At 65.3% G+C, this 13906-nt stretch overlaps 1 protein-coding gene across 1 annotated transcript; it reads left to right on the plus strand.

The window, feature by feature from the left end:
* The first annotated feature begins 2000 nt into the window (after window positions 1-2000).
* On the plus strand, window positions 2001-7646 carry STMN3 (stathmin 3). Its single transcript, XM_051829122.2, has 5 exons — window positions 2001-2214; window positions 5592-5687; window positions 5885-6060; window positions 6576-6767; window positions 7392-7646. Exons 1-5 carry the CDS (start codon window positions 2196-2198, stop codon window positions 7449-7451), a joined length of 543 nt encoding a protein of 180 aa, XP_051685082.1. The 5' UTR covers window positions 2001-2195; the 3' UTR covers window positions 7452-7646.
* The last annotated feature ends 6260 nt before the right edge of the window (window positions 7647-13906 follow it).

Genomic DNA, 13906 nt, shown 5'->3' on the forward strand with positions numbered 1-13906 from the left:
ACCTGGAAGAAGCACCACAGGCGGCAGCTTAACCCACTACACATCACCACGCCGGTCCAAACATGACATTTTTAAAAAGTAAAAACAAACCAAGCAACCCAGGGCCACGCTGTGCTGGGCATCCCATATGGGTGCTGGTTCAAGTCCCGGCTGCTCCTGTTCCAATCCAGCTCCCTGTTGATGGCCTGGGAAAGCAGCGGAGGATGGCGCAAGTGCTTGGGCCTCTGCCACTCATGTAGGAGACCCCGAGGAAGCTCCTGGCTCCTGACTTCAGCCTGCCCTAGGCCTGGCTGTTGCAGCCATCTGGGGAGTGAACCAGCGATGGAAGACCCCTCTCTCTACCACCCTGCCTTTTAAATAAATAAATCTTTAAAAAGGTTGAAAACCCCATCTTTTATTAGCTCACAGTTCTGAGCATGTCAACGCTAAAACCAAGCTGTAGCCTGAGCTGAGTTATCTGGGGACAAACCCGCTTCCATGGGCCGGCCATGTTGGCTAACAGGCTGCCACCTGCAGCACTGGCATCCCACATGGGTGCTGGTTCAAGTCCCGGCTGCCCCACTTCTGACCCAGCTCCCTGCTAATGCACCTGGGAAAGCAGCGGAGGATGGCCCAGGTGCTTGGGCTCCTGCACCCTCATGGGGAACCTGGAGAAAGTTCCTGCGACCATTTGGGGAGTGAACCAGTGGGTGGAAGATCTCTCTCACTCTGTCTCCCTCTCTGTGTCACTCTGCCTTTCAAATACATAAAATAAATTTCTAAAAACATTTGCTCCCAAGGTCCCGCTGCTGGCAGTCACTTCCTGGTGGCCTGGGAGTGGCGTCCCCTTGTCTGCTGGCGTTGGCTGGGAGCTGCTCTCCTGTCCCTCATCTCAGCAGCAAAGAACGTTTCCTTGCTTTGAATCCCTCCAAAATGTTTGAGTAGCCAGAGAAAGCCCTGTTGTTATTGCTTTTAAAAATAAGCTTGTCTTGTCGGGGTGCCGGATTCTGTCCCGGTTGCCCCTCTTCCAGGCCAGCTCTCTGCTGTGGCCAGGGAGTGCAGTGGAGGATGGCCCAAGTGCTTGGGGCCTGCACCCCATGGGAGACCAGGAGAAGCACCTGGCTCCTGCCTTCGGATCAGCGCGGTGCGCTGGCCGCAGCGTGCTGGCCGTGGCGGCCATTGCAGGGTGAACCAACGGCAAAGGAAGACCTTTCTCTCTGTCTCTCTCTCTCTCACTGTCCACTCTGCCTGTCAAAAAAATAATAATAAGCTTGTCTTTAACATATTAACCGGGATCACTTCTTTGATTGGCAGAACAAGACAGACACAGAGAGCCCCCAAATGCCCACAACAGCCAGGGCTGGAGCAGGCTGCAGCCAGGAGCCAGGAGCTCCTGCGTAGGTCCTGTGTCTGCAGGCTGTGTCCCTGGGGTTCTGGGGTGGGGGCAGGACAGGGCCCCAAGCACCAAATGCAAACACCCAGCTCCAGCCCTGCCCACATCTCTCCCAGGCCCTTGTCCAGGGCCTCAGCACCTCCTCCACACCCTGCTCTGCCCAGGATGGGCCGTTGAAGGCGTCTGTGGTCTGGGGCAGAGATCAGGGCCTCCAGCCCAGCTTGCCCTGCCCGGCTGCCCCATCCTGGGGCTTGGGCCCACCACCCGCTCAAGGGGCACAGAGCTGGGGGTGGGGGGAGGGAGCAAGGAGTCCCGGCTGTGGGTCTCCCACCTCCTGGGCTCCCCGCTCTCCCTCTCCCCCCTTCTCTCTCCCTTTTCTCCCTCTCCCTCTCTCCCTCCCTCCCTCCTCTCCCCCATTCTCTCTCTCCCTCCCTCTCTCTCCCTCTTCTCCCTCCCCCTTCCTTTCTCTCTCCCTTTTGCTCTCTCCCTCCCCCTCTTTCTCTCCCTCTCCTCTCTTCTCCCCCTCTCTCTCCCTCCCTCTCCACCTCTCTCTCCCTCCCTCCCTCTCTCTCTGTCTCTCTCCCTCTCTCTCTGTCTCTCTCCCTCTCTCTCTGCCTCTCCCTCTCTCTCTCCCTCTCCTCCCTTCTCTCCCTCTTCCTCTCTCTCTCCCCCTCCCTCCCTCTCCCTCTCTCTCTCCGCCTCCCTCTCTCCCTCCGCCTCCCGCCGCCGCGCTGCTCCTCCCCCCGGCACTGCAGCAATTCCGACTGCAGCCCCGGCCGCCGCCCGCGTCTCTCCGGCCGCAGCAGCGCCCGCCGTCAGCACCATGGCCAGCACCATGTCCGGTAGGCGCTGCGGGCTTCCCGGGGCGATCCCGCCTGGCGCTGGGCCGGGGACCGCCTCGGTTCTCCTTCCCAGACCCTGCACGTCGCCAGGCGGGGCCGACCTCGTGACAGCGCCGGACGACCTCAGACCTCGGTCCGACCGCGCCTTCGCGGGGAGGGGGCAGGGGGGGGACCCCTGCAGGAGACCCCGCCTGGGCCGCGGAGCGCCCGTGGGTGGCGGGAGCTTGGTGGGAGGGTGGCGAGGGGACCATCGTTCTGGCCGCGCGTCTTTGGCGCCGCGAGATTCCGAGGGGGGAGCGGCGGCTGCGGAAGGCATCCCCCCTGCATATCGTGGGGCCAGGGCCCACCCACAGCCCTAGGCAGCAGCCCCACCCCTCCCCGCCCGCGTGGGACGCCCTTCGTCCACGCCATCCAGCGTCCGAGGGCTCGGGGCCGTCGCTGCTGCCCCTCTCCCCAGCTGGCCCGTTTCTCACCATCCCCACGTGGGCCCCGCCCTGCCACCAGCGGCCACGCCTCCCCCACCCGGTGGGCCTGGGCCGCTCCCTCCCCCAGCCCCCAGCCGGCTGGCCCCTGCCCCCAGGGCAGCTCTGGCCCTTAGCTCTGTCCCCTCTCTGGCCCTGCTGCCCCTCTGCTCCCCACATAGGGAGGTCCTGGCTGATACTCAGTGTCCACACATTTCCATCTGGATGGGCAAGGGAGGGCAGGCCCCTGGCCTTGCTCGGAGTGCAGAAAGATGGTGAAGGAAAGGCACGTGGCCGGGTTCTTGCTGAAAGGTGGTGCCCTCTCCCTGCCCAGCACCCACATCCCCAGAGGAAGGCAGATCCAACCAGGGTTTCCCCGTGTGCTCTGCTCCCAGCTCTGTCCCAGGCGCCTCTGGCCCGCAAGGGGCAGCCAGGTGTCTGTCAGCAGGGGTGAGGGGGCATCTGTGCCCCTGCCCTCCCAGGTCTAGATGGACCCCTCTCTGAAGTCTCTGCAGGAGAGGGGGCGGAGGCCCAGTCCCTGAGCAGCCTCCCTGGGGCACACACAGGCTAGGGCTGTTGTGGGCTGCTTGCCCCCTCTGAGCCCCTGTTCCCCCTGTGCAGAAAAAGGGGTGCCCAGGGCCTAGGTTCCATTGGGAAGAGGGTGCAGTGGGCACTGACCTGATGCCTTTCCCTTATGCCCGCTTTTGAGGCCCTAACCACTACCCGGCGGGCCGGAGAGGAGGGAGGAAGGGGAGGAAGAGGGACTCTGTGGGGCAGGGGTGCCTTAGGACCCTGGGGGGGGCTCCCCTGCCTCAAGCTCTGTCTAAGGAGAGCGGCCTGCGTCTGGGTCTTGTCCTCCTCCCCTCACGGTCGTGTCCTTTAAGTTCCTCTGGCCCTGGACATACAGGTGGAGCCGCCTGCCGCACACTGCAGCCAGCCGGCCCGTCCCCACCAGCCCTTGCTCAGGCTGTCCAGACGCCACCTCCTCACTCGCTGCCCTGCCTCCTCCAGGTGCCCCCTGCCGCCATGCCACAGAGCAGGCCTCCCCCGCACTTCCTCCCTGCGGGACCGTCTTCCGGAGGAAGCTCCTCCTGGGCCCTCAGCTTGCAAAGAGCAAAGCCAGGGCACCCCTGATGGGCATGGGACTCTGAGCAGGCCCAAGTCTGGAACCGCGGACACTTGTGCCTTCGGCCATGAGCTGAGAGAGCCCTGTCCCTGTCCCTCGTCCCTGAATGGCGGCTGGCTCCTGTGTGGGCGGTGGCAGCTACCTGGCAGGGGACCCCTTCCCCTGTGATGAACCTGCAGCCAGGCAGGCAGGGCCTGGGAGCAGCGCTCAGGTCCCAGGTTCTGGGCCTGGAAGGGCTCGCTGGGGGAGGGAGCTGGGTGCTGGCTGTGTGACACCTGCAGGGCTGTGTGCCCCCTTCCTGTGTCTGGCCCACCCAGACTCCCTCTTGCGGCCCCCGCGGCAGGGCTGCCACCGCCCGGGGGTCTCCCGAGCTGCTGCTGGGAACAGCTGGCTCCTACACTCCAGCCTCCGTCATCCCACCCTGGGGTGTGCTCCCCCGCTTCTCTGTCGTTAACCTCTACAGCACGAGCAATGGATGAGCAGAGTTTGCTTCTGAAAACATGAGCCTCGACAAGCCAGGCCGAAGCCTCCTGTGAGGCCCCCCCATTGCTCCCCCTACACCTCCCTCCGTGACCAAGACCAGAGTTTGATCTTCCCTGCCAAAGCTCTCCCAGGACCCGGTGATGCTCTCTCCAGAGAGCCGAGGCCTCCGGGAGATGGTGGTCTGGCAGGGACAGCATCCACCCTGGCGGCCGCAGGACCCGGCTCCCCTGAGGGGCTTGGTCAAGCCTGTCCTGTGTTCCTTGTGCACATCGGCAGGCTTCCAGTCGCACGTAACGTGATTTTAAAAGCCTCGTCTTCTGTGACACTGGGTCCATTTTCCCAGATGCCTGTCCAGCCTCCACTGCCCCTGGCCTGCTGCCTGCTTTCCCTGCCGGGGAGGCCAGACTCCCTCCTGCAGTGTCCAGGAGAGCGGAGCCTGCCCCTCCACATGGCCAGGCCATGGGTCTGAGTCTCATCCTTGGAAGCTTCTGGAATGGTGGGAGAGCACACGGTCAGCGTTTGGGGTGACTGGCTCCCAGGATTTGGGCCAACATGTCCACTGTGGATGGCCCTCCCCCTCCTCAGCGGCAGTTATCAGGCCCACCCCACCTCCTCTTCTGAAAGGCAGGAGGGCGGCTTTGGTGCTGAATGGACAGCTCCCGCCTCCGGGCGCCAGGGAGTGTGGCCTGCCCGTTTCTCTCCCGTGGTCCCGCTACCGGCAGGGGCCTGCGGGCTTCACCCAGGCCTGCATCGCAGGACCTTCCCTCCTGTGGGTTCCTGCTGTCTGTCCGAGCGGGCCAGTGAGAGGCAGGAGGCAGACCCTGAGATGGAGAATCAGAGACACGGGGAGACCCAGGGGCCCAGCGGGCGGCCGCTGTAGCTGACTTGGGCACAGCTCTGAAGGCTGGGAGTCTCAGATAAAGAAGCCCCGGCCGATCCGGCGTCCGGTGAGGGCCCTCTTCCCGGTTCAGAGTGGCGCCTGCTTTCGGTGTCCTCACAGGGGCCCCTGTGCAGGGGCACTGACCCCACTCCTGCGGCTGCACCTCACAACCCACCCCGCCCCAGGCATAACCTGGGGTCAGGATTCCAACTCAGGAGCTTGGGGAGGAGTACACAGACACGGCAGGCAGGGGGCGCCGGGGATGCGGCAATGTGAGACAGGCAGAAATGCTGCGAAACTGGGTGGGGCAGAGGCAGGAGAGACCCCCGTGTCCCCAGGGGCCCCGCAGAGGCAGGGATGGGAGCGAGACCAGCGGGGGGGGGTCCTGGGGGACCGAGGCACCGGCTCACCCTGGCCACACCCACAGCCTACAGGGAGAAGATGAAGGAGCTGTCCGTGCTGTCCCTCATCTGCTCCTGCTTCTCCCCGCAGCCGCACCCCAACACCATCTACCAGTATGGGGGTGAGTGTCCTGGCTGCCCAGGGCCTGCCCTCGCCTCGACCTTTGCCTCTCCTGGCTTCTCTGAACCCCCTGGCCTGGCTGGGGAGGGGGCAGTCCTGGGGTCTCAGGCCTGGGGGGGCTATGCGGGGAGCACACCTCTTAGCCCACCCCATCCTTGGGCCAGGCCTCCTGAGGTCCCCTCTGGTCTTGCCCCGCAGACATGGAAGTGAAGCAGCTGGACAAGCGGGCCTCTGGCCAGAGCTTCGAGGTCATCCTCAAGTCCCCTTCCGACCTGTCCCCTGAGAGCCCTGTGCTCTCCTCCCCCCCCAAGAGGAAGGACACCTCGCTGGAGGAGCTGCAGAAGCGGCTGGAGGCAGCCGAGGAGAGGCGGAAGGCAAGGCGCCCCTGCCCACCCTGGCTCTGATGCAGGCGGCCAGGGCCCTGAGACGCTAGGCGCCCCCAGTCCCCGTGGTCAGGGCGCGAGTCTGGGGCGGACAGGGCTGCTGCCGGCTCGAACCTCTTCCCGAGGGGCAGCAAGGGCCGGGCGGGGTCCCCAGAGGGCCCTGGGTGGGCATCCTTGGGGGCAGCGAGGCCTCCCACGGGCCAACCCTGAGCATCGGCCCCGGAGAACTGGGGGCGGCTCCGGGCCGAGCGCGGGCGCGTAGGTTCCACCCAGGCCTCTGGGGCTCACCAGAGGGCCCCGCAGCCGGGGTCTCGGGCGGTCCTCTCGCGGCTCACCGGGCAGCCCTGGGACCCTGCACCCCCGCGAGCGCCTCCCTGGATCGGCTCCGAGCGGCGCCCGGGGCGGACCCTGCAGGAGCGAAGGCCGGGGTGGGGGACGGGGGACGGGCGACGTCTGCGGGGGCCCCCGGCGCCCCGGGGCTCACGCCGCCGCCGCCGCCCGCGCAGACGCAGGAGGCGCAGGTGCTGAAGCAGCTGGCGGAGCGGCGCGAGCACCAGCGCGAGGTGCTGCACAAGGCGCAGGAGGAGAGCAGCAACTTCAGCCGCCTGGCGGGCGAGAAGCTCAACCACAAGATGGAGCTCAGCAAGGAGATCCGCGAGGCGCACCTGGCGGCGCTGCGAGAGCGCCTGCGCGAGAAGGTGAGCGGGGCGGGGCTGGGGCGGAGCCCTGCGGGACGGAGCCGGCCCTGGGGTGGGGCTGGGGCGGAGCCCTGTGGGATGGAGCCGGCCCTGAGGGGCGGAGCCCACCCTGGGGCGGGGCTGGGGCGGAGTCCCGAGGGACGGAGCCGGCCCTGGGGTGGGGCTGGGGGCGGAGCCCACCCTGGGGCGGGGCTGGGGCGGAGCCCTGTGGGATGGAGCCGGCCCTGAGGGGCGGAGCCCACGCTGGGGCGGGGCTGGGGCGGAGTCCCGAGGGACGGAGCCGGCCCTGGGGTGGGGCTGGGGGCGGAGCCTGCCCTGGGGCGGGGCTTGGGGCCAGGGCGGGGTCTCGAGCTGGGCGAGGCGCGGGGTCCGAGGCGCAGTCGCAGGCTCTCAGGGCGCCTCCTTCGGGGCGAGAATGCGGCCCGCAAGGACGCGGTGGATACCCGCCGTGGTAAGTGCGGACATTCAGTAACTCTGAGGTGCATCCCGGGACGCGCTACAGGTAGGGGCGCCCCAGCCCTGCGCCCCACCCCCACCAGCCCAGGAGGCCGAGTGACTGGGGTGCAGCCTGCACACCTGGCTTAGGTGCCGCCCAGCCCCCTCTTGCCCCGCCTGTTCCCGCAGGAGCTGCACGCGGCCGAAGTGCGCAGGAACAAGGAGCAGCGTGAGGAGATGTCTGGCTAAGCGGCTGCGGACGCGGGGCGCCGGACCCCGAGCCCGACGCCGGGGGCTGTGGTCACTGCCCCTCCCCCGCCCCCTCTCCCTGGCTTCCCTCTTCTCTGCCACACTCTGAGCTGTCCAGCCTCGTGGCGAGGCACTGACCACACCACGCGGCAGCTGGGTGCCCTCTTGGTGATCCTCAATAAACAGTGGCCCGGGTGTGTCTGCGTGCTCGGCTGTCCAATCAGCACCGGTGAACAGGCGAGGGCAGCCATGCCCGCTTGTCTTTGTGGGGAAGGGGCACGAACGGGGTGGGGGTAGTATGGGCCCCAGTCCCCCCCCCATCTAGCGCCGGGGAGCCTGTGCTGGGGAGTGGGCACTCCACCAAGGACAGTCCAGAAGCCGGTGGGCAGCGTGGACACCCCCTGCTTACCCTCTGAGCACCTGTGTGAGGACAGAGCCCCCCCCCAGCTGCGCACAGGCCCCAAAAGACCCACCCTCAGAGCCCCTGGAGTCTGCCCTCTGGGCGTCCTCCCCAGGGAGCCCTGGGAGAGTCCAGGGGCCTGCGGCCTGCAGACACAGACCCCGCCAGGGCAGAGGTCAGGGTGCAGCCCCAGTTCATCAACAGAGGGGCCTGGCCCCTTCCCTCTGTTCAGCCCTGGGGTCTCCAGGTCCCCCAGAGCCAGTCTTTGATGGTCAACCTGCCTGGGTGGGGGGCCCCTCACCAGGGTCCCTGCTGACCAGCTTGGTGTGCAGCATGGGGGACACAGTACTGGTTTCCTCATGACCCAAGGTCCCCAAAACCAGGTGCACACAGCCCCACTGCCCTCGGCTTGCACCTCAGAGAAGACCCACGGGAGCCATCTTCCGGGGCAGGTGGGGGGCTCTGAGGGGACCCCTGCCCCTCCCTGCACCCCAGGCAGGCTCCTGGGGAGCCCCTCCTCCCGTGGCAGCCCCCCAGTGGAAGCCTGGTGTGGCATGCCTCCTCACCCACGTGAACCTAAAACCAAAGCCAGTGAACAATCAAAGAGGCAGAGGTGTCCCAGGAACCGGTCCTGAGCCGGGGTCTGCTGCAGCCAGGCACAGCTCCCGCGGCTGTGAGCTGCGCCCACGGCAGCGGTGCTCGTGACCATGGGACCGACCAGCAGGTGGACACACAAGCCCACTTGCCCAGGACCGGAGGGCGGTGGGGCCATCCCAAGGAGCTTCCTGTTGGCCCAGGAGCTGGGTCTGCGTCTCAGGCTTGAGCCTCAGGGCTGTGGGTCCTCCTGGATGGGGGACCACAGCGCTGGGGACCCCCCACTCACCCTGGGGCTGTTCACTGCTCCCAGCTGCGGCAGGGGTGCCCAGCAATGCCGCATGGATGGAGGAGGCTGAGGATGGACGTCCACGGTGCCCAGCTCAGGCCCTGGAAAAGTGCCGAGTCCACGACCTGGAGCCGGCTTTCCCTCCCCTGCGTAGTCCTGGGCCTGACACCCCTCCTCCCGTCCTGAGGTGCCCGTGTGAAGGACGGAGACACGGGGGTCCTGTGTGCCTGCGTTCTGGGCACGGTCACCTGTACACCCAGACAAGCACACCTGGGCCCTGGGACTCACCCAGGCCACGCCTTCTTCATTCCCCAGGGGCAAACAGGGTTTGTGACAGTCCCCATTGGAGCCTCCTGTTCAGGTGGGTGGAGTTATTCCGGAGTGGTCACTTTCCCTGAACAAGGAAACCGTGGGTGGGGCCTTGGAGTTGTTTCAGCTGTCAGCATCTACATGGGAGCCATCACAGGCACACGGGAGCCGTCACAGGTACACCGGGGCTGTCAGGGGTCACGGGAGCCGTCACAGGTACATGGGAGCCGTCACAGGTACACTGGGGCTGTCAGGGGCACACGGGAGGCGTCACAGGCACACGGGAGCCGTCACAGGTACACTGGGGCTGTCAGGGGCACACGGGAGCCGTCACAGGTACACTGGGGCTGTCAGGGGCACACGGGAGCCGTCACAGGTACACTGGGGCTGTCAGGGGCACACGGGAGCCGTCACAGGTACACTGGGGCTGTCAGGGGTCACGGGAGCCGTCACAGGTACACTGGGGCTGTCAGGGGTCACGGGAGCCGTCACAGGTACACTGGGACTGTCACAGGTACACCAGGGCCATCACAGGTACACCGGGCTGTCACGGGCACACGGGAGCCATTCGACAACCCCAGGAGTGGCTCAAAACACACACTGTGTCTCAAGTTTGTTTTTTTTTTTTTTAAGGTTTTTATTTGAAAGTCTGTTACATAGAGGAAAAGAGAGATCTTCCATCTGCTGGTTCACGCCCCAGATGGCCACGACGGCTGGGGCTGAGCTGGGCCAAGTTGGGGGCCTGGAGCTCCTTCCAGGTCTCTCATGCGGGTGCAGGGCCCGGGCACTTGGGCCATCAGCGGGGACTCCGATCAGCACCCACATGGATGCTGGAGCCGCAGGCAGCGGCGTCGCCAGCCCCTCTCCTAGAGTTGTCTGCGTTAACATTGATCCAAAGTGGGGGAGGCTGAGGGAACTCGCATCTCCTCTTGCTGAAGAAAAACCATTTTACTGCCCAGCAGTTCCCTAGGTCCACTGCCAGACGTCAAGAGTGGACGTGGGGTGGGCTGAGAAAACGCTTGGGAGTGGTGGGTGGAGCCCTCCGAAGTCAGGGACCCCGGAGAGCTCAGCACCTCTGCACCCTGACGGGACGCCGGAGCCACTGGTGCTGCCCGGCTCACGGCAGCCTCGCCCGGTGGACACGGGACTGGGGTGGGGGCCTGCCCCGGCCGACGTGACTGTGTCTGCACTCATCCCCCTGCAGACTGCAGCGCGGCGAGGCCACGCTCTGGGGGACACGTCACGGCCGAGACCACCACCTGCGGGCTCGGCTGCTCCTGACACCCCCTCCCCCCCACGGAAACATCCTGCATCAAAACCGCACACCCCCGAGGGTCAGACTTCAGCCCGGCCCACCTTAAACACACTAAGAACACGCGTGTTGGCCCTCGGCTGGGCAGGGCCACCTGACACGCAGCTCACCTCGGTAACGCACGGAAGCCCTGGGCAGTCTGAGCTGGGGTCTTGACGCTCACTCTGGGGCCTGGGCCACCCATCACCAGCTTGGCAACGACCTAAACTCAAAGCACGCTGTCTACAGAACACGGCGCCTCCGCATCACGGCAAAGCTGCCGGTCCAAACACCGCAGCCAGGACCATTCCAACAGCGAGAATCGTCTGTGGCTCCACGTGGCAATCGCGCTCATCCACAGGCCCTCTCGCTAGAGGCCAGCAACGCCCTTTAACAATGCCGAAACGGCTGGAGCTGCGCCATCCGAAGCCAGGAACTAGGTGCTTCTTCCTGGTCTCCCGTGAGGGTGCAGGGCCCAAGGACTGGGCCATCTGCTCCTGCTTTCCCAGGCCACAGCAGAGCTGGATCGGAAGGGGGCAGCCGGGACTAGAACCGGTGCCCACATGGGTGCCAGCCCCTTGAGATTTGAAAGGCAGAGGCAGACAGAGATCTCCCGCGTGCTGGTTCACTCCCCGAACGCCTGCGACAACCAGAGTGGGTCAGGCTGAGGCCAGGAGCCTGGGACTGTCTCTGGGTCTCTCAGGTGGTGGCAGGGACCCAGGGACTTCAGCCATCCCTGCCGCCTCCCCAGGAAGCTGCACTGCACGCAGAACTGGGAGTCGACCAGGCACGGCACCGTGGCATGTGCATGTCCCACCTGCTGGGTCACAAACCCCAGCCCCACTGCAGGGGCAGCCGCTCGGCTCTGGATCCAGCTCCCTGCCGACACGAGTGCCAGGCCCCTGCACCCCCGTGGGAGACCCAGATAGGGCCCCCGGCTCCGGCCTGGCCCCGCCCTGGGCACACCAGCACTGGCAACGACCAAACTTCTGAGGGAGACCCCCTTAAATCGTACAGCTTGCAGAGGCCACCAAAGGCCACGCTCAACTAACAACAGAAACTTCAAGAAAAAAATGAAAAATAATACCCCTATTATGTAGGTACAGAAATTTTTTTTTGACAGGCAGAGTGGACAGTGAGAGAGAGAGACAGAGAGAAAGGTCTTCCTTTTCCGTTGGTTCACCCCCCAATGGCTGCTGCGGCCGGCGCACCGCGCTGATCCAATGGCAGGAGCCAGGTGCTTCTCCTGGTCTCCCATGGGGTGCAGGGCCCAAGCTCTTGGGCCATCCTCCACTGTACTCCCTGGCCACAGCAGAGAGCTGGACTGGAAGAGGGGCAACCGGGCAGAACCCGGCGCCCCAACCGGGACTAGAACCTGGTGTGCTGGCACCGCAGGTGGAGGATTAGCCTAGTGAGCCACAGCGCCAGCCAGGAACAGAAATTAAAAAAAAAGAAAAAAAAAAAAAGAAAAAAAAAAGTTTATTTATTTGAAAGGCAGAGAGAGGGAAGGAGAGACAGACCTTCCATCTGCTGGTTCTCCCCAGATGGCCCAACAGCCAGGTCCGAGCCAGGAGCGCCGGCCCAGTCCCCACCTGGGCTCTCGTGCTGCCTGCCCAGGAAGCCGGCAGCCGCGACTCCGACGGTGCTGACACGGGCGCCAGCATCGCAGGTGGGGACCCCAGCGCCTACATCCCTCCTGAGTGGAAATCATTGAGGTAAATGAAAAAAAATCTGGCCTCCCAATCATGCAGCTGAGCAGAGAACTCTAACAGAGCCGCTCCTCCCTCTAGCTGGTGCTGTCGGTGGGGGCGGCTTGGGAGCGGGGCTCAGCGCTCAGGGCACCGCGCGCACCGTCCGGGAGGGCACTGGCTACCACCACCGCCAGCCTCCTCACGCTGCGGCTCACGCTGCGGCTTCAATCTTCCCGGGACTCTCAACTCCCCCCATTCTAACCCTCGACCTGGGAAGGCTTCCTCAGCTCTCTGGCACCAAACGTGGTCTTTTTCTTACCAGCAACCAACTCTCCAGACACCCACTGGGTGCTCCAACAATTCTTTTTTTTTTTTTTTTTTTTGACAGGCAGAGTGGACAGTGAGAGAGAGAGACAGAGAGAAAGGTCTTCCTTTGCCGTTGGTTCACCCTCCAATGGCCGCCGCGGCCGGCGCACCACGCTGATCTGATGGCAGGAGCCAGGAGCTAGGTGCTTTTCCTGGTCTCCCATGGGGTGCAGGGCCCAAGCACCTGGGCCATCCTCCACTGCACTCCCTGGCCACAGCAGAGGGCTGGCCTGGAAGAGGGGCAACCGGGACAGAATCCGGCGCCCCAACCGGGACTAGAACCCGGTGTGCCGGCGCCGCTAGGCGGAGGATTAGCCTAGTGAGCCGCGGCGCCGGCCATCCAACAATTCTATCGAGTTCTGTCACCGTGCCCCCAGGAGTTGGGGACAGACCCCAGCACTCAGAGGGCTCAGTCCTGCAGGTCAGGCCGAGGTACCGGGCAGGAGCCCCGCGTTTCCGACACCTGCTCGGGCTGCACCGTCTGGAGCAGCCCTGGCCGCAGCCGCAGAGGGCAAGGCCCAGGGAGGGTTAGGGTTAGGTGGCCTCCACAGCTGGGGTCTCTGTGCCGGGGCAGCAAAGACGCAGGCCCCACTCCAGAGTACACGCATTCAAGCCACACCAAAGACCACTTCCCCACCCTTACAGGAGATCTGGACCGTCTCCTGGCTCCCAGCTCTGGCCCGGCCCCGCCCCAGCCGGTGAAGGCATTTGAGCTCTCTGCCCTCAAATGCACAGGGGGACAAAGCACGGAGTCCAGCTTCCCCCCGCGCTCGCTCCCTGCAGGACCACGGCACAGGGGCACTCAGCGGTTCGCGGCCCCTAGTCTCCCCGACCTGCTCTGCGCCTCGGCCTTCTCAACCACCTCTCACGACTGGACTAGGGCCAGGGCTTCTCAGAGGACCAGAGTGGGTCATCGCCCAGGGTGCCCGAGTCCGGACCCGCGGTCCACGCGTGCAGGGCAGGCTGCTGGGTGCCCACGTCCCGGGCTGCGGTGCTGGATTCCGGCTACGGAAACGCGCACCCTGGGAGGCAGCAGGCGGTGGCCCTGTCCCCACGAGGTTGGCCTGGCCCAGCCCTGGCTGTGGCTGGCATCTGGGGAGCGAACCAGAGGATGCCGGATCTGTCTGCCTTTCAAGTAAAACAAGGTTGTTCTTTCTGGGGTCTTGGGGAGACCTCCCGGGTTAATCGCGAGGGTTCTGGAGGGGGTGGCGCCTGGGCATGGCCGCGCTTCTGCGCTGCCCTGGCTGCGGGACGCCGAACGAAACACACCTGCTCCTGGAGCCTCCAAAGGCCGCAGCCCTGCCGGCGCCTCACTGTAGCCCAGGGGACTCGGGCTGGACCTCTGACCCCGGAGCCCCCGGCTGGAGACCGTGCAGACCCCGCCCGCAACGTTCATCTTCCGCGTTCTCCTGCGTTCCCACCGGGCGGGGTTGAGCCACGCAGCAGGTGAAGCGCCCCCACACCCCAGCCAACTCCAGTCCCGGCTGCTGCACTTACGTCCCGCGCCCCGTTCAA

The sequence above is a fragment of the Oryctolagus cuniculus genome, chromosome 11, assembly GCF_964237555.1.
Source record: "Oryctolagus cuniculus chromosome 11, mOryCun1.1, whole genome shotgun sequence".
NCBI classification, from domain to species: domain Eukaryota; kingdom Metazoa; phylum Chordata; class Mammalia; order Lagomorpha; family Leporidae; genus Oryctolagus; species Oryctolagus cuniculus.